This window comes from Barbus barbus, assembly GCF_936440315.1.
Source record: "Barbus barbus genome assembly, chromosome: 35".
Classification (NCBI taxonomy): domain Eukaryota; kingdom Metazoa; phylum Chordata; class Actinopteri; order Cypriniformes; family Cyprinidae; genus Barbus; species Barbus barbus.
Window position 1 is genome coordinate 3977866 of NC_136763.1, and position 19842 is coordinate 3997707.

At 36.6% G+C, this 19842-nt stretch overlaps 2 protein-coding genes across 6 annotated transcripts in view; both read right to left on the reverse strand.

The window, feature by feature from the left end:
- Window positions 1-1432: 1432 nt before the first annotated feature.
- On the reverse strand, window positions 1433-13064 carry LOC306855137 (vesicle-associated membrane protein 3-like). 5 transcript variants are annotated; one of them, XM_079393594.1, is made up of 7 exons: window positions 12745-12819; window positions 10749-11420; window positions 10422-10490; window positions 9302-9389; window positions 3193-3351; window positions 2474-2525; window positions 1433-2332 (listed from the first exon to the last, which is right to left on the reverse strand). In XM_079393594.1, coding segments are annotated over exons 3-7 (318 nt in total). In that variant the 5' UTR covers window positions 10424-10490; window positions 10749-11420; window positions 12745-12819; the 3' UTR covers window positions 1433-2315. The 5 variants fall into 5 exon arrangements, with proteins under 5 accessions (XP_079249720.1, XP_079249716.1, XP_079249719.1 ...); XM_079393590.1 differs by lacking the exon at window positions 10749-11420 and having other exon boundaries at window positions 10370-10490; XM_079393593.1 differs by lacking the exon at window positions 10749-11420 and having other exon boundaries at window positions 12745-12811.
- Window positions 13065-15268: 2204 nt separating this feature from the next.
- LOC306854630 (calmodulin-binding transcription activator 1-like) overlaps window positions 15269-19842 on the reverse strand; it is a 333407-nt gene continuing 328833 nt past the window's right edge. Inside the window, exon 24 of the mRNA XM_079392795.1 lies at window positions 15269-19804. Coding sequence (XP_079248921.1) covers window positions 19772-19804 — 33 coding nt within the window. The 3' untranslated portion in view covers window positions 15269-19771. The remainder of the gene's footprint in view (window positions 19805-19842) is intronic.

The window sequence follows — 19842 nt, forward strand, 5'->3', positions numbered from 1 at the left end:
CGGAGATCTCGCGTTTTAACGCCGCCCCAGGGTTAAATGGAGTCACACTGTACGGGTGCGATTACTTTTATTAAATAACTCAATGAAAAACGTAAAACTGCCGTGACTACACTGGGGCGTGTCCATACGTTACGTCGCGGCCTGGGAACTGGCAGGAATAAAGTAGATTACCTCCTGACCTTTCTACTTTCCTGACCGCTGTTAAAACACAGGAATACTATTATAAATGCATATCGCGCACGGTTAAGCTCACAAAGCTTGCGCGGACAAAAATCACAATGCAACTATATTTGTTGGGCCCTTTTTACTTGTACTTACTGTTAAATAAGTCAGTGAAAAGAGTAAAATTTCGTGATTGTTAGGATCTGAACCAAACAAGAAAGAACTGATGATAGCATGCTTGTTAATTTGAAATATACCATGCTTCTGAATAAACAGTGGCTGACAAACAGACATTCAACATCAGTAGAGGATTCAACATTTTGTATTGCATATTATTACCAATCAATTTTTTTTTAACACACAAGTACATATTTTTAACATTCATATTAATGTATTTAGAATATTTCGATGTCTGTGCATGCACTAAAGGTACTGTTAATTATGAAATTATGTTTGGGTTGAGTCTTTACTATCCTAGAGGCAGCTATGAGATAGTTGTCTGATTAATGTCTATCCAGATAGATAAATACAGATAGATTTCCATGGGATGGATGGATAAATAATTAATCATAATAACTCTTTAATCTCTCAATTCTGACTTTTTTTTCAGAATTGCAAGAAAAAAAGAACTGTGAGATCTCAAAATTGAGAAATATAATCACGCAATTATGAGAAGTCTCCATTACTTTTTAAATACACTTTATATCTAGGAAAAAAACAAACAACAACAACAAAAAAAAATTGAATATTGTGGTGTAAACTCGGAAATCAGAGAGAAAAAAAACACTGAAAAATGTAAATTTGGTATTGTGCAAAAAAATTCTCAGAAAAAAAAAAAAAGGTTTTATCCTGTGGTGGAAACAGGCTTCCACAATAGCTGGATTTTTTGCACTTATTTTTTTATTACTGTGACTTCATCCTTAAGAAATCATTCTAGAGTTCTAATTGATTTTGCAGTTAAGTGTTCAGTACACTTTTCATTGTTCAAGTTTGGTTCCAGAAATGGCTGGAAACCTCTTTCTGTTAAAACCCATTATTCAGTAGCTGTTTTGAGAGGTAAGGGCTGTTTCACTAGTACATGTTGTGCACTTCTGTCTTGAAAGAAGATTGCAAACTGGATTAAACCAGCACAAAGGCAGCAGTGGACAGTCGAGATGCACAACATCAGAGCACCCTTCTCCTTGCAGAAGACAGTATCTGAGAGAAAAAGTGATTTGGAGCATGAGCTACTGTAATCCATTTGTGAGTAAAAGCAATGAAAACGGTTTATACACACTTAAGGATGTTAAATCAGTGTTTTATTAAGCCAACATGGGCGATTCAACAGGCTTAATAGTTTGTAAGGCCACAAGCATAGAATTGCACTTGTTTATACATTTGTGAAACATACAACATTGCAAATACATACAAAAAAGCTCCGATAGACAAAAGTTTTGGCACCGTGAGCGAGAGGTGAAGAAAACACCACAATACTACTGAAATCCTCGTTAAGCAAAGATATTTCCTAGCAAACTATTTCTACATAAGGCAATACTTTTAATGCAGTTAAATTATTAGTGAATTATCACTTCGAAATTCAATCTTTCAATATCATCTCAAACTTATATATATATTTTTTGTGCAGATATTCTGAGTAAAATCAGAGAAAAGTTCTGTGCTGTTGTTACAGGATGGCAGTGGAGTTGTTTAAAGGCACATCTGTGGTTGTTCAGGAAAGGCTCTTTTGTCTTGTTGGCCCAGAAAGACTCAAGAGTGTCTGATTATGGCCGTCTACTACAAGAGTCCATGAGGGATTCATTAATGTGATCAGATAGCTTTCACAACAAGAGTTTTGGTTAATATGTTTCGGCCTCATGATATCATGAAAGCATGCGTGTTATGGATCATTTTGTAACCTGTACACTTGTCAGTTATTTGCACAGAGGAGTGTGTTAGATGTATTTGGAAAAGGCATTCAGGAACATCCCAGTCATTAAAAACAAAACCTATAAAAAGAAAACAAACATTGAGGATAGTTTACAAGATATGCTTTTGAAAATCAGCAGGTTAGAACGTATTGGAAGAGCATCCATTCATCATCTCTCTCTTCTTTCCGAAGTTGATACTCCTTCATATCCTGATCTTCTCCTCCAATCATAACCGGATTTATGTATTTATGACAGCGACCAGACTGAAAGAGAAAAAGAGCAGTGTATTTAATAATCATCAAATCAATTCTTCAAACTCTTAAATCACAGGGCCGGCATCTCATGATCAATCTCTCATTTTGTACAAACGGAGTTAAAGAAGCTGTGAATGCTTTGATACTTACCAGCAATGATGATAATAATGATCACAACCACAGCTATCAAAATGGCCCACATCTGTAAAGACAACAAACAAATACACCTTGTCATGTGGTGCTCAAATGTTATCCATTTGTTATTGAAATACGATTTAGCAAAATTAAAACTTTTCTTAGATTAATCTTCTTGATAGGGATAGCATTCTATTAATCTTGATTTTTCACAACTTGTGTGCTTGTCCTGGGCGAGTTGAAGTGAACTGTGGCGCAGTCGTACACAGAGACGAACGGCCAGGTCAAGATTTTCATTTGTTTCTCACCAAACCCTATCGTATACCCGCACAACACTTGGAATACAGCACATGCTGCATGGGACCACTCTGCCATACTTTTGCGTCTTTTTTTTTTTTTTTTAGTATAGAAATATTTTTCTTGTATTTTTTTAAATGTAAATGCAATGACCTTTAGCCAATTCAACAGGCCTCAAATGTCTTCTTTTGAAATATATTTCTTAATATTTACTATGGCCTTTTGTAAGCACAAAAACTAATCGCAATGTATTTTAACAATAACACATGAAATGATGTTGCATAATAATTTTTGCATATGAGCTTATGGTTATATCACGGTGTTACATTATAGTTAAATGTTATACTTTTCTGAAGCCTTCATATATAAAGAATGGATTTAAACTAAATGAGATATGAGAAAAATGATATGGTCTCTCGTGTGCATCTTTGTCTTACCTTGCAGTTCTTCCACCAGTATTTCCTCTTGAGTTTGGCAGCGCTGGTCTCAAACTGGGAAGCACCGGCCTGCAGGGCATCGGCACGGTCGTCCAACTCGGACAGCTTCTGGTCTCGTTCCAGGACCTTATCGACATTCACTCTCATGATGTCCACCACCTAGAGGAACGAGAGGATTCCCATAACAGGATTCTTAGAAAAACTAGGAACAGTGTTGCTAAGGGCTGGAAAAGTAATCGAGGTGAAGGAATGGTGCCATGCATGTAAACAAACAGCTGTCTGAACACCGGTATATTAATCAATTTAACTATGTGAGACTTTTGGCAGGATGGCAGGAGACTTCTTAAAACCAGACAACAGTAACATGTAATGTAGTGGTCAGCATTTCAAACTAACAGCACTGAGAGAAACACAGCATCGCAACCTGTTACAACACGTTTCCAGCAACACTGTTGATACAGCAAAACCACAGCAAATCTGACCATATTTGATAAAGACTTTGGACCAATGAGATTTCATAGAACTACCTAACACAATGTGACAGAAGACAAATGGTTTGTTGCTTGTAAAAACCACAACAACAAAAAGTGAATACAAAATGCACTTATATTCTTTGAGGCATGATTTGTCCAACTAGGTCAAGGCTAGATAAACATTTTCTTAGGATTATCCAACATTTGGGAAACCAGCGTGTGCCAGAATTATTATAGTTTGGTCTATAAACATCCAGCATCTGCAGCTTTGTAGTGCTGCCCACACTGCCAAAGGTACCAAAAGCTGGTTAAATGACCATGGTGTTACTGTGCTTGATTGGCCAGCAAACTCGCCTGACCTGAACCCTATAGAGAATCTAATGGGGTATTGTCAAGAGGAAGATGAGAGACACCAGACCCAACAATGCAGATGACCTGAAGCCCGCTATCAAAGCAACCTGGGCTTCCATTACACCGGAGCAGTGCCACAAACTGATCAACTCCATGCCACGCCAAATTGAGGCAGTAATTAAAGCAAAAGGAGCCCCTACCAAGTATTGAGTACATACAGTAAATGAACATACTTTCCAGGCCAACAATTCACTAACATTTTTTTTTTTATTGGTCTTATGAAGTATTCTAATTTGTTGAGAGAGTGAATTGGTGGGTTTTTGTTAAATGTGAGCCTAAATCATCAGTCTGTGTGCACTGAATTTATTTAATACACGAGTTTCACAATTTGAGTTGAATTACTGAAATAAATTAACTTTTCCACGACATTCTAATTTATTGAGATGCACCTGTATTAGAATGATTTCTGAAGGATCAAGTGATACTGAAGACTGGAGGAAAGATGCTGAAAATTCAGCTTTGCATCACAAGAATTAAAATGCATAGAATGAGAACATCCCTCCCTCTAATACCACTCACCAACAAACTAATCTATACAATCAAAGATTAAAATAGAATGACAAAGAAACAGCGACTGATCAAATTTTGCATGCCCATGACTGACTGTGTCCAAAGAGTCAATATACAAACTTTTGACTTCATGAGAATCAATCTGCTTTCCTACTGGGATTAATTTAATGCATTTTATTTAAAGTCTAAATTACCAGTAACACTTCCATCTACTCAAAATGAAGTAAAAGATATGTTTTGAGTTTATTATATATTTCTGATTTATTATTTATCAAAAACAGAAGCCCTAGAGAATGATATCACATCCTGTTGCTTATATTCAATGTGAAGCACCCTTGCGTCTTCAGCAGATGTTTTATGTAATGGAAAGCAAGAAAAATCCCCTTATAATTGAATTACATAACGTCAATGGCAACAGTGCACAAACATTGCCTCCTCATATATGCTCTAGTGCTCCACAAACCCTGTTGCAGGATGATGTAGCTCCGCCCCTTTAAGAGAGAACAGTGTGGATGAGAGCCAGCATGTGCAGATCCATGTTTCACTTGCATAACCATAGTGACGGGGCGTTACATAACCGGCCAGCAGCCTATGAGCTCACGCTACACTGAAGGAAGACATCTGACGGGAGAGGTCAACGGGTATAAAGTGCACAGAGACCTACATATGTCCTGGTATAAATTTCCTTGAACAGAAATGATGAATATGACTGCGGTGAGCTGCAGAAAAGATGTGGAAAAATTGGTGACAGATTATGCTGCGCACTTTAGGGAGGAGTCGCACAGAAAGAAAAGAGAGACCGAGAGTGAAAGAGAAAGTAGCACCTTCTGTAACATTCTATGCAATTTAAATGGCATATAATTTACCTTAAATGAAATGTTGAAATGTGATATGCATGTATACATATATACAAACACTACCAGTTTGGGGTTTTGAAAGAAGTCTCTTATGCTCACTAACAGGGCTGGATTAACGTAAGGCTGAAGCAGGTTGTAGCCTGGGGCCCCGCCTTAAGGGGAGGGCCCCGCGGCCACAAGGTTGTCAATTAAATTTCAAGGTGTGTTCGACTTGAAGCGGCGCTGCGCAGACAGATCAGAGTTTGACATCGAAGTACCACGAGAGCTATATATTAATAGACAGTTCTGCATGCTTTCCTATCCTACTGCAGTACGTTGATTTCAAACAGCGATCGATCTGCAGCACCCCTTTAAGTCGAACACACATACAGATGACGCACCAGGGCTGTACAGTGCGTTTAAAAACATTTAATGACATTTTTGCTCCAAATACATTTCATAACATCAGTCGAGTGTTTGAAATAACTTCCTTTTGTGACCTGTGGTTTCATATCACAGAATGAGGCAAAGTCATTTTATAATATTCTAAACAGTGATAAAGGTGTCGATTAGCACTGCATTATAAATATACATTATCAGTGTTTCCCATACATTGATTTATTTGTGGCTCCCGCCACAATATCAAAACTGACCGCCACAAATAGATTTTCCAAAAGGCTTTGACTTCGTTGAATAAACATGAGCACTGCATGTTTCAAAATCGAAACCCAGTGCGGGTGTTAGAGACATGCACTCCCGCGGGAGTACAGATACAAACGGGGTAAATAATGTCTTATGTTAAAGACATTAAACGTCAGCGAAACCCTAAGAATTCACAACCTTTTTTACAATAGTGCTCTCATTATAACGTTATATATAAGTCCTTAGCAAAGCATATTACTAATCAAAAATTAAGTTTTGATATACAACAGGGCTCGACATTACCGCTTGTCCGGGACAAGTGAATGTTTTGGTCGGGCAAGTGAAAGAGAAATTTACTTGCCCTATCAGACAAGTAACTTGAAAAAGTCATTATCAAAAACAATAATAACTGCCTTTATTTATTATATAGCCTTTGTTATAGGGGTGTGCGATATATATCGTTTGCCATAATTTCGTAATTGTTGTTTTAACGAGTATATTGCAAGAATCAATCAAAACACACCTACAGAGTGCACGCATACGTTATGTAAAGTCGTCTAGGTTGGACTAGCTCACCTGCGAGTGCATTCTTTCACCGCATGATTCAGTATTACAATGCATGAAGAATGATCAGAAAATTCAAGATATGGGGACAGAAAATTTATATATTCTTATAATTTCATATAGTTAAACAAAATCAAACAAAGATTGAGCGCCCTTTTTTTGGCTCCAAAAACCATCATGATTACAAATGTGATTTTATAACCTTCCAATAAACAAGAAGTTAACATTAAGAGACTTACATTTTAGACATCATATTTCTTGTTTTTGCTCTGTTTCACCAACAAAAATAATTCCAAACACAGCCACATCACTGTTCTGCGTCTCTGAGCAACATGACGGTGTTTCGTTCCTGAATGAATCAACCGTTTAAATGAATCGGTTCAGTCGCAATTAATCAATTATTAAAAGTGACTTGATGCGACCTACTGGAAGTTTTAATTTCACATTTACAGTATTTTTGAATTTAATTAATTTCAAATATCAGTATTGAACGTTTTATGAATCAAAACATTATTCATTTGTAACTGCAGATTAAAACATGTCCCTCAGAGCTGCATTAACAGTGGGTAAATATATGTATTTCCTCTACATTGCAAAGATTAATTTTGTTGATACCGATTGCATGTGTTTGGTAACAGCCCATATGTCTTATTATACTAGTTGACTGATTAAATTGAACTCTAATTTAAAAAAAATTAATTTAAGTTTGAAAAATCATATATAAAAAAGTAAATTAGCATTTTATTTTAAGTTTAATATAAAATAATTATATTTGTACTTAATACTCCCTTTTTATTTTAAAATATAATCGTATTATCAAACTTTATTTCATTATTTTATTTAAAAAGAAAAATCTAACTAAATAAACTAAATGTGTTTTGTATAACTACAATAAATAATTATATTTATAACCCAATTAAAAAAAACATTTCTCTTCGGGCAAGTAACTTTTATACTCAGACAAGTAAATTATAAATTTACTTGTCCGAAGGACAACCACATGAGAATGCTTAATGTCAAGCCCTGTACATTATCTCACAGAAGTGAGTACACCCCTCACATTTTTGTAGATATTTTATTATATCTTTTCATGTGACAACACTGAAGAAATGACACTTTGCTACAATATAATGTAGTGAGTGTACAGCTTGTATAACAGTGTAAATTTGCTGTCCCCTCAAAATAACTCAACACACAGACATTAATATCTAAACCACTGGCACAAAAAATTGTTGCTCTATACATAAAGATGGCGTAGGCTATAAGAAGATTGCCAAGACCCTGAAACTGAGCAGCAGCACGGTGGCCAAGACCATGCAGCGGTTTAACAGGACAGGTTCCACTCAGAACAGGGCTTGCCATGGTCGACCACAGAAGTTGAGTGCACGTGCTCAGCGTCATATCCAGAGGTTGTGTTTGGGAAATAGACGTATGAGTGCTGCAAGAAAGAAAGCCTGCAAACAGTTTTCTGAAGGCAAGCAGACTAAGGACATGGATTACTGGAACCATGTCCTGTGGTCTGATGAGACCAAGATAAACTTATTTGGTTCAGATGGTGTCAAGCATGTGTGGCAGCAACCAGGTGAGGAGTACAAAGACAAGTGTGTCTTGCCTACAGTCAAGTATGGTGGTGGGAGTGTCATGGTCTGGGGCTGCATGAGTGCTGCCAGCATTGGGGAGCTACAGTTCATTGAGGGAACCATGAATGCCAACATGTACTGTGACATACTGAAGCAGAGACTGGGTTGCAGGACAGTATTCCAACATGATAACGACCCCAAACACACCTCCAAGACGACCACTGCCTTGCTAAAGAAGCTGAGGGTAAAGGTGATGGACTGGCCAAGCATGTCTCCAGACCTAAACCCCATTGAGCATCTGTGGGGCATCCTCAAATAGAAGGTGGAGGAGCGCAAGGTCTCTAACATCCACCAGCTTCGTGATGTCGTCATGGAGGAGTGGAAGAGGACTCCAGTGGCAACCTGTGAAGCTCTGGTGAACTCCATGCCCAAGGGGGTTAAGGCGGTGCTGGAAAATGATGGTGGCCACACAAAATATTGACACTTTGGGCCAAATTTGGACATTTTCACTTAGGGGTGTACTCACTTTTGTGGCCAGCGGTTTAGACATTAATGGCTGTGTGTTGAGTTATTTTGAGGGGACATTAAATTTACACTGTTATACAAGCTGTACACTCACTACTTTACATTGTAGCAAAGTGTCATTTCTTCAGAGTTGTCACATGAAAAGATATAATAAAATATTTACAAAAATATGAGGGGTGTACTCAGTTCTGTGAGATACTGTATCTACGGTAGGAAATGTAAAAAAATATCTTCATGGAAAATGATCTTTACTTAATATACTAATGATTTTTGGCATGTATACAAGGAGATCTCACATTTTCTTCATATCAGCAGTCTAATTTTGTCTTACATAACCATATAGTGAGTAAATACATAGATTTACATAGGCGGAGTCTAAAAGCTCATTTGAATATTCAATGAACACAGTCACTGTACATCTTGTTGTCCTGTAATTACATAACTGTTCACATCACAAAGAAACCATCCCTGAAACGATCGCATCACACTGAGAGACAGAAGTCAAGTCGACTATTTACACCCATCCAGCCAAGAACACTGGGAAATGGTGTCAGGAGTGTCCTCTTACCTCATCCACCTGTGCCTGCGTCTGCTGCAGTCTGCGGTTACCCCCAGACATTCCTGCAGAACCAGAGCCATCTGCACTCGGGGCGGACCTATGACAGAGAGAGAGAACCGTAATACATTTCACATTTATAGGAAGAAAAAAAAGACATCAGGTTGGCTGGAAAAGTCCTGGCAAACAAAAGAAAAATCTACTTGAGCAGCCAGTATTTAACAAGTGAATAAGGTCTAGCATAACATACTCTTTACTTGCTGCTAATGTGATATGGGCTGTGTATTGTAAGTTGATTTAGTCACAAAGCATCTGTTAAGCACAGAAATGTCCTGTTATGTCATTCTAAAAGAAATCTAGTTTGGCAAACAGCATGATATTCTACTGCCACCTAGTGGCACAGTGCTGCACTTTTAAAAAGGAAGGTTTCAAAAGGGAGGCCACAGCACTTTTTTGGTTTCCTTCAGTAAACAGCTCTTAAAATCTTTATAATCTAAAGAACCTTTTGGAATAGAAATGTTCTATGGATATTAAAGGTTCTTTATAGGACCATAGATGACAATGAAAAAAGTGTGGATTTGCACAAGACACGTAAACACACATGAAGTGCTCTTTTCAACAAACACTTGACGAGGTACAGACTGAGCGGTCATACTCTGACTATAGAGACAGTCACAAAGAGAAAGTACAGGTAAGACCACAAAGTGGTGTAAAAACACAACAGAAAACAGAAGGTATAACGTTCAACAAGCTCAAACTGTAAACATCTAACAACACACTGTGCACAAGTTTATAATGAAAGCCTATTCAAACTTTTGCTTGATTCTGATTTACAGTGGCCCAAAATGTATTTGCACATTTAAGACTGTCTTAAAGTCATTGCATTAGATATCAAAATCTCCCTTCACAATGTTGCACAATTAACAGAGCCATTTTGCTTAATGACTTTTAATCTGGTGTCAAAGTGTCTAGAGTTTATTTCAGAATACATTAATAAAAGAAAATCACAATCATGTGAAAAACCTCGAGCCAGACTTCACTCCCGTCGAATGCTGTGGATAACATTTAAGAGAACTTAACTCATTTAAGAGATTTAACAAGAGAACCATCAGAAGTGAAGACAAACACACACATTCCACAACCAGACGTGGAAGGTTCCAGATCATGTGATCGTGGCAGAAATCTCACTGCTCAAATCCCCCTGCAGTAAGACACAATACATGCTTTTCTAAATGAATATTACACAAATCCTTATCCCACCTCCATTTATTAAGTGTGTAAAACAGACAGCCGCTTCATCGTGATCTGACACTTTATTTATTTTTAAGTAATATAGAAAAAACTTTTTAAAAAATAATGAAAAAGTTCAAAAGCAACATTTGCTAAAACAAATTACTCTCCCTTAGGCCATCCAAGATTTAGATTAGTTGGGAGAAATTTAGCATTATCACTTACTCACCAGTGGATCCTCAGCAGTGAATGGGTGCCGTCAGAATGAAAATCCTAACAGCTGATGAAAACATCACAATAATACATAATCCACACTCCAGTCCATTAAATTTACGTTTCATGAAGCATAATTTTTTTTTTTTTATAATTCATCAAGACATTTTAGCTGTCAGTTCTGGCCAAAATGCTAGTCCATAATTCATAATAACGCTTTCTCCAGTGAAAAAGTCCATCCCCTGTGTCCTCTCACATCAAAATCCACCAACAGTTTTGTTTAGAGCGGTTTTGGACTGGTTTCGCTTGTAAACGGTGCTTGATCTGTGCATATTTCTCTCCTAATTCAGATGGGACACGTTTTCCGCTGGAGAAAGCAATATTACAGATAGAGAACTTGTATCCTAGCTAGAGGCAACAGTTTGAAATTAAAAGCATTTTAATCATGGATTTTTGTTTCTCAAACATGCAGCTTTTCCCTTCATAAGACTATGTTGACACACTATTTCCCTGTTTACTATTGTAAAGCTGCTTTGACACAATCTGCATTGTAAAAAGCGCTATATAAATAATGGTGACGCATTAATTGATAGACTGGAGTGGTGTGGATTATTGTGATGCTTTTATCAGCTGTTTGGACTCTGGACTCTGGACCCGTTGGTGAGCAAGTGATGTCATTTCTCCAAACCTGTTCAAATGAAGAAAAACTCATCTAGGCTTATATCTTGGGTGACTTGAGGGTGAGTACATTTTCATTTTTGGGTGAAATAGGTATCAGTCGGAAAGCTATTCCATTATTTCCTATTTTTTATTTTATCCAAACTTATGTTTAAAGCTGTAAATGATATACAGCAATAAATGCCATCATGTCAATAGCATCCAGAGCACTGGGGACAGACAGATGGTCAGTGTCAGTAAGCTCACACACGGCTGTCAGTGGAATAGATGATGTACTTAAGTTATCAGTCTCTTAAGAGGTGTAGCATATCTAACCTACATGCACAGCACAATTTCCACTTGTTAATTGCAACATGACTAAAAGATGAAGAGGTGTTTGTTAAACCTCTTTACATCTGTGCACTGATCTGTGGTTCAGAAAGGGACAGAAACATAAAACGTTCAATAAGGTCACAAATGTCTCAAAACATATGTGTTCCTCACTAATATAACAAAAGGTGACTGGTTTGTAACTAATGTTCATTAATAAACAACATCATAAAGCAATGCTTAATATGCATTTAATATGAACATATGACATTCAAAGTACATTATCTGTTAAGCATATCATAACATCATGAGTTGCTTTTAGCTGATTAGAAATTAAAATTATTCTCATGTAAACATCCTAATCATCAGGTTAAAACATATTTGAATATGAATATAATTCTTATAATGAATAAACACGTATATAAAAGTTTGTATTTGCAGGTCATCGTATGTCACCAAAATACCAGTCTTTAACATTATTGAAATTAAATTATGCGAAATGGTCTTCAGTTAGGCAAATTATTATTTTATTAATCGCTTTAAGTTTGCTATCAGCACATTATATTCGCATTCCAGTCATAAAAGACAATAAGTATACAACTAATTCAAACCAAATCTATTATTATTATGACAAAATGTCTATAAGTCGAGTATGTTTCGCGTTTCCACAAACTTTGTTATCAGTCAGAAACAATATGTTAGCCATTAGCATGTAGCGGTTATAGAAACACACACAAGCTCTTTAAAACTCTCGGATTAATAATAAACTTAATTGATAGCGTCATATGCACTAATCCCAACAAGAATAGACTGGAATTAAAGTTCGAAAATTAATAAAAGTCGGTTTCAAACCAGGAAGCTAACGCTAAGCTAACTTGTTGCTTTAACGTTAGCCGCATTCACACCTATTAGCACAACGTAAACTTTACAAACACGCTCAGTAGGACCGATATTCAGAAACATACATAAAACACGATATAACACATGGCTGTATGGAATCACTGAGTTTGTGTAGTTTTACTTACATGCTTGATAGTTGAGTTGATGTGTGATTTGTAAAGGCCCCGCTGATACTACTACAGCTGCTACTGTGAGAGAGTGAGTGAGAGAGTTCTGTATCCTCGGAGTACAGAGGAGCACACCCAACAACGCATGCAGGGCAGAATTAGGCCAATACCCTCTACTAATGCACATTGAGAAACGAGCCATCAAATTTTGGAAACACTTAAAAATGAGCGACCCCAACTCTTATCATTTTAAAGCCCTTAAAAACCATGAAGTGAACCCTGAAAAAAGTCCCCTGACTCAGATGGTCCTGAAGCTGCAAACACAGACTAACCTGACTAACATCCAGCAGCAGGACACTGAAATAATCATCCACAAAATTTGGCCCAACCAAATTATAAAAGAACAAAAAGAAAATTATCTAATGGAAAATTATCTAACTATTGGAAAGAAACAACAGAAAAACAAAGTAAACTTGAATGTTATTTGGCCCTAAATAGATCATGGAAAGAACCTATATGAGGATATATGCGCATATATGAAACCTATATGCAGTATATATGCACATATATGATAACATATATGCTGCATATATGCGTATATATGCCACATATAGGCAAAATTGAGGTGCATATATGTGCATATAAAGGCCATATAGGTCTCCTGTATTGCTTCTTTATATCCACATATAAGCCCTATATGTACATGTAAATGTAAATTTCGACATTTTGGGCTTTTATTTATGTTGTCTAGCAGCTATGGATTTTAATCATTTTACTAATATATAGGTAAACATATAGGTGCATATATGCACACACATATATACATGCATATATGTACATGTATTATAGGAAAACGGCCAATTTTATATATGTCACATATATTAAAAACATATATTAAAACCTATATTAAAACATATATGTTTATATAGGTTATTTCCGTGTGGGGAGATTACACAACTGCAGAATATCTGAGTACAGTGAAAGACTGTAAACTAAGAAGACAGATAACGAGGTACAGACTGAGCGGTCATACTCTGACTATAGAGACGGGCAGATATCGACAGCACTGGCTGCCCAGAGAGAGCCGCATCTGTCCATACAGTACTCATGGAGAAGTGGAGACAGAGCAACACTTCCTCACCAGCTGTCCTAACTATCAACACATTAGAGAGGCATTTTATCCCAAATTTGAAACACTTTACCCTGACTTCAAAATGTTAAACAAGAAAACACAACTTCAGTATTTATTAGGTGAAAAACAAGATTGTATCTCACTAGCAGCAAGATACATTGATGCCTGTCACAAAAAGAGGGAGGAGTCAACAAATCAGTGATGCGCCCACCCACACACACACACACACACACACACAAACACACACTTTTAAACTGTTCACAGAATTCTAGAATTGATTTGTTCTATTTTGTTTAATTATATATATACATGCATGTATTTTTTTTATTTTTTTTTATATACATACTTGTTCTATATTTAATGTAAACACTATGCTTTGGCAATACATTGTAACAATTGTCATGCCAATAAAGCACATATTGAATTCAAATTGAATTGAGTGAGAGAGAGAGAGAGAGAGAGAGAGAGAGTGAGAGAGACACAACATTGCATTTTAAATTGTTCATAGAATTCTAAAATGTTGATTTGTTCTACTTTTTAAATGTATCTACATGCATGTTTTCGTTGCATATATATCTGTTCTAGATTCAATGTAAACACTATGCTTTGGCAATACATTGTAACAATTGTCATGCCAATAAAGCACATATTGAATTGAATTGAGAGAGTGAGAGAGAGAGTGTGTGTGTGTGTGTGTGTGTGTGAACTTGTGTGTGACTTTATATTAGTATTTGCATAAAATACTAATAAATATATAAATTAATATACAGATTAAAAACTATAATATTTTGTATAATATATTGCTAGTTTCTATAAAATAATCATTAATATTAAAATAAATAAATGCTTATATTTAACAAAAAATAATTAACATTATAATTTTATAAATTTAAATGTAATTGTAGTTAATGTTAACTGTAAGTTCATACTGCATGTTTCTGTAATGTTTTATATATCTTTTATATATCGTGTCAGTATTGAGAAAGAAACTGAGATTGCGTGTTAGTGTGAACTTTCAGAGCAGAGGGAGTTCAGAAATGATATTATGGAAAGAAAAACAGAAAGTTGCAGAAAACAGGAACAACACGAGCACCGTTTCTCTTTTAAGATTTTATTTTACAGCAGAAATTATATAAAGCATTCAGAAAACATTTTCCATATTTTAAGGGCAATTCAAAATGTTTTGCATGGCTTCAGCAGCTGAATATTTATTTATTTATTATTTTTTAAAACATATCCAACAATTCAGTGATGCTCTCACATGCACAGTTACAAAACAAAAACAAAACAAAAAAATAAAAATAAATCTAAGTAAATGATATAACTCACAAGAAGGACAGAAAGAGGGAGACGGCCGAGAAAGCAGCACATGAGGCAAAACTCATCAGAGGAGGAAGAGGAGGAGGAAGATACGAGGAGCACGAAGCAGGTATGAAGGAGAAAGAGAGAGAGGGGAAAACAGAGGTCTAATACTAGCTTCACATGCAGAGTGTTGAAAGCCCACTGCCTTGTAAGAAATATGGGCTCATATTTTATCTTTTTTTCTATTCTTCATTTTAAAATGATGAAAACGTGCATTAGGGCTGGGAAACATGAAATCAATGTCCACAGACCACTGAACACCTCTCTCTGTGTACCTGTAATTGCATAAGAGGAAGTGAACTAAGCATGTCCCAATGTTTTTTTGTTTAGTTTTTTTCTATTTTTTTATTTCTTTTTTTATGTTTGACCTATCCATATTCTTTCAACCTAAAGAGCTTGTCTAAAACAAAGTGTTTATTGCTCTGTACTTGTAAGTGAAAAGCTTATAATCGAGTGGTTTTTCAGTTCAGTTTAAGCCTAACCTGCATTTCCGGAGTTTCCAAAGAGAGAGGATTTAGGACATCGTACAAACTTCCAACTGCACCAGTATTGTTTTCCCTCGTTTTGCTAGAACCGTCACATGTGCTCATGTGGTCATCCGTCGAGATAAAGCACACACACAGACGCGCTTACAACGTACCAGGGCTCGGAGAGGGAATTCAACTCGGATGGTGAGCTGTACAAAGTGCATATTTCTCTTATCTGACACAAAAATACGGAAAGCATGATCCGGATGCACGCATGCTGAGCTGTTTCATAAGAGGACGGGATCTCCCACCTTTTTCTGAAGGTATTTGGCGCTGAGGTATACTTATGCATTCCCAATCCCATGGGGATGTGGCAATACTAAATGAGCGGTGATACCTGCACAAACGATGATACCTGCTCAGTTTTGGAAAAATGGTCTAAAAACTCTATAAACATACAGTCTATCCTGTTACCCGAGTGGCGGTCTGTCTCTGAAAGCAGTGGTTCTGTAACAAAGCATATGGAAGTACATATTCCCAGTGGTTTCTCTTAATTCTGAGCTGAACCTGGAGACTTAACCTAACCTAATCTAGTCTCCATGCAGAACACCATCTCCCTGTTTTAGCACCCTGAGTAAAACTACAAAAGGGAGGCAGATTTTTCCCTTCCCTAAGATGAATGACCAAACTGAGATACATATACCTGGTGATCCATAAACAGCTTTTCCTGGTGGATACTGAGGACTTTCGCTTATGATTTCCTGAAGTTTCAAGTCGGACGGTTGGATAGGGATGTAAAGGGCGGCCACCTTCGCTTGGAGTTGTGCTCGGACTTGAAACTAACCGGATGAAGTTATTACATAATGCGCCAACTACACTGAGCGTGTCCTAATTTCCTGGCCCAGTTTAGATCTGACATGGAAAAAGAGAAGAAAAAAAAGTACACAAAATTAAAGAAATAATGAAAGCATGCATAGTATGTTACCGGGTCACACAAAGTCGCTTAATCAGAATGAGCAGGGGACACAAAAACCTAAAATGACAGGTGCCTTCACACTCTGTGTCCGTGTTTAAGGAGTGAAAATGGTTTGGGAGTAGGAAACAGACCTGGGCTCCTGTTTAACCAGCCTTTAGCGTTGCATACCGTTAAAAAAAGAGCAATTGGTTCATATGGACTTCTTTAGGAACACACACTCCTGATATCGGTTGAATATTTTAGGCACTTTCTATAATAATACTGATACTGAGTCTCTGAGATCATGAGGAAACATTTAACTTCTAAAACAATGGATCTACATGTAGGGAATAGAAATAAAACTACATAGGTCATAATTCAGCAGATAAGCACCACATTCTTTCCTCGTCCTACCTTTCTTTAACAGGCAAAATGTGCTGGTGTAAGTTTAAATGATGCCTCTCGTCAGCTGAAATCGCTTTGGAAGTTCAGGGGGGTCAGTTAATCTCAAATTTCTTTCAGAGAAATTTGTAAAAAACACTTATTTCCATATAGCTGGCACGAGCGTAAACGAAAAACAAAACGTACAAACGAAATCAATATGATTCTGTGTGACTCAACCATGGGGTTTTGAAAGTTGGTAGCAGCCCCCCAAGAAATGGAGAAACAATCAAAACCAAAGCTATGAACATGGCAGTCGTCGATTCTGCTGGGAGTCGAAACATACGTGTTTTGAGCTACATTCACAATATGCATCCATGACCGTTTTCGTGGCCTCTCAGTGTTTGAGTCTACACTGTAAAAAGTAATAATTGGCTTAACTTAAAAAAATTGAGGAAACCCGTTGCCTTAAAATGATCAAGTAAATAATAATTTAAAAAAATACGTTAAGTGAATTGTCAAGTTCACTTAACTTACTTTTTGGAGTGATTAAGTTAAATCAACTTATCACTTTTTACAGTGTAGCATGTAAGCACGTGTATGGGAATCGTCTGCTGGAAATAACCATTCACAACCCTCACGTCAACATCTTTTTTTAATTACACAACCTAATTTTAACCTCCTGACTCCATCCAATACCATTGTTCATGTTGAGTTCAAAATGTGAGTATTTTCTCTAGTTATGTTATACCGTGGAGACATTTCATCCCCTGTATCGTAGAAACCTCAGCTGTAACTTTTGGGTGTGTGAGTGAAGTTTGGTCATTCAATACTTCTCAAAGGAATAGCTTATTTAAGTCCTGTAGCATTCACATGACTGGTCACCATCGGTTAAAACAAAACAAAATACTATTTTATTCCCGCTAACCCTGAAAAAGAAAGATCCTGTTGTGTCTGATGGATTCGTTTGGCTCTTCCGCTAAATCTACGGTTTTATCGTGAATCATGTCATGCTTCAGAGAATGTTCTGTGAAAGAACATTTTCAACAAAGTCTTACAGTGAAGTCGTTCAAATCGTATTACAGACCATTGCCACTACATTTTATCTTTACATTATGTTCAATGTCTTAAAGTTTCATGCACATGGCTCCTTCTTCACAACCAGTATTTACAATATTTACAAAGAATACAACCGTACATCTTGGGCGTTCAAAGAAAACTATACAATATATTGTTTGTTTGTCTCTTAATGTGTTATAATCCAATTTATGAATAAAATACTATATATTCTTAAATACAATCCTCTTCGGAAAAAGTTTCTGGCTATCAATGTTCCTTCACCCATCTTCATATGTACAGGGACCAATTAAATAGTCAAAAATATGGATTTTTTTTTTTTTTGTTTGAAGCTCCTGTATAGGGACCCTTCAAAAAGTCAAGAAGTCAAGGCAATGTTCAGCGAAACTCCACGGGAAAGCTTGTGGCGGCTTTCTGGAGCTCTTCGAAATCAATCAACAGTAACAATGAAGAAACGTATCACAACACACACGCGCACACACACAAAAATGGAAGATAACCTTTGCAAATATACGTTTGGAGCTGTGGCACAATGGATAGTACAGTTCACATTAAAAAAAGGTCTGTTTTTAAAACAAGGAGATTATTTAAAACCTTCACACAATTAAAAAAATGCAATAATGCTAAAGGCAAAAAAAGTAAATAAAGCTTATAAATAAATAAATGAACTATATAAAAATAATGGTCTTTATAACAATATACTGGAAAACAAACAGGCTTATACGGTCTAGTTTGATGGTGCCACAATATCACCAATATGAATGAATGAAAATAAAACACAAAACATTTACATAGCATGCAGGAGCATTTCGCTCAAACACATGCACTGTATCCAGATTCAATTCAACAAACACAGGACACACAAAGTCAGGCCAGCAAAAATGACATTAAGAAAAGGACCCATAAGAAAGTCGAAAACAGTGCACACAAACAGTAGCCAATAGGGCTTCGCTTCAATCCCCCAATTTGTTGTCAGAAGTCCCCTAAGACCCATAAAGACAAAGGTAAGACACTGATATTTCAAACCCAGCATTTTTGCCCTGATCCCATCTACATTCATATGAAGGCTTCCCTTTGAATAAACAGACAGCATTTGTCAAAAACAAAGATTTGTGGAGATGAGAGACTGAGTTCAAATACTCTGCATGCATATGGTCACTGAAATGAGGCCTTTTTTTGGTTTACATTTTCTAGGTTTTGTTCTTTTTTTCCCCCAAACTTGTTGATTGTTGTCTTTTTTTTCCTTTCAAAATATAAAAATGTAATCTGAAGCGGCTTCCAGCGTGACGTTTTTCTGACGTTGATCTGTTCATGTCGCGTGATATTTTACAAGCGTCGTCGGAATAAAAAGCCTTTGCTCCTTGGTCTTCCTTCGGTATTTTTTTTTAATCTAAAGAAAAAAAATCTATGAAGAGTGCAAAAATGCCATGAAGATAATGTCATATTTCCCCAATAGTCTTGATTTCAGTTCCCCGGTAGCAAGAAAATACACAATGCAGTAGTCACAACGCTGCAAGAGTTCAACCGTCACGTATCCGATGATCTTCCGTGTCCCCCTTCATGAATAATTTTTGCTTTTTTCGTAAATTGTTTGTCTGTGAAAAAAAACGCAATGAAGAGGAAGAGTCCGCTCGGAGATGTTACATTGCGACGGGGCTCTTTGTGGCGCTCTCATGTTCCTTGGCCTTTCTCAATTCTTTCGCCCTGAAAATAGACCAAAAAACAGAGTTTTGCAGGGTTAG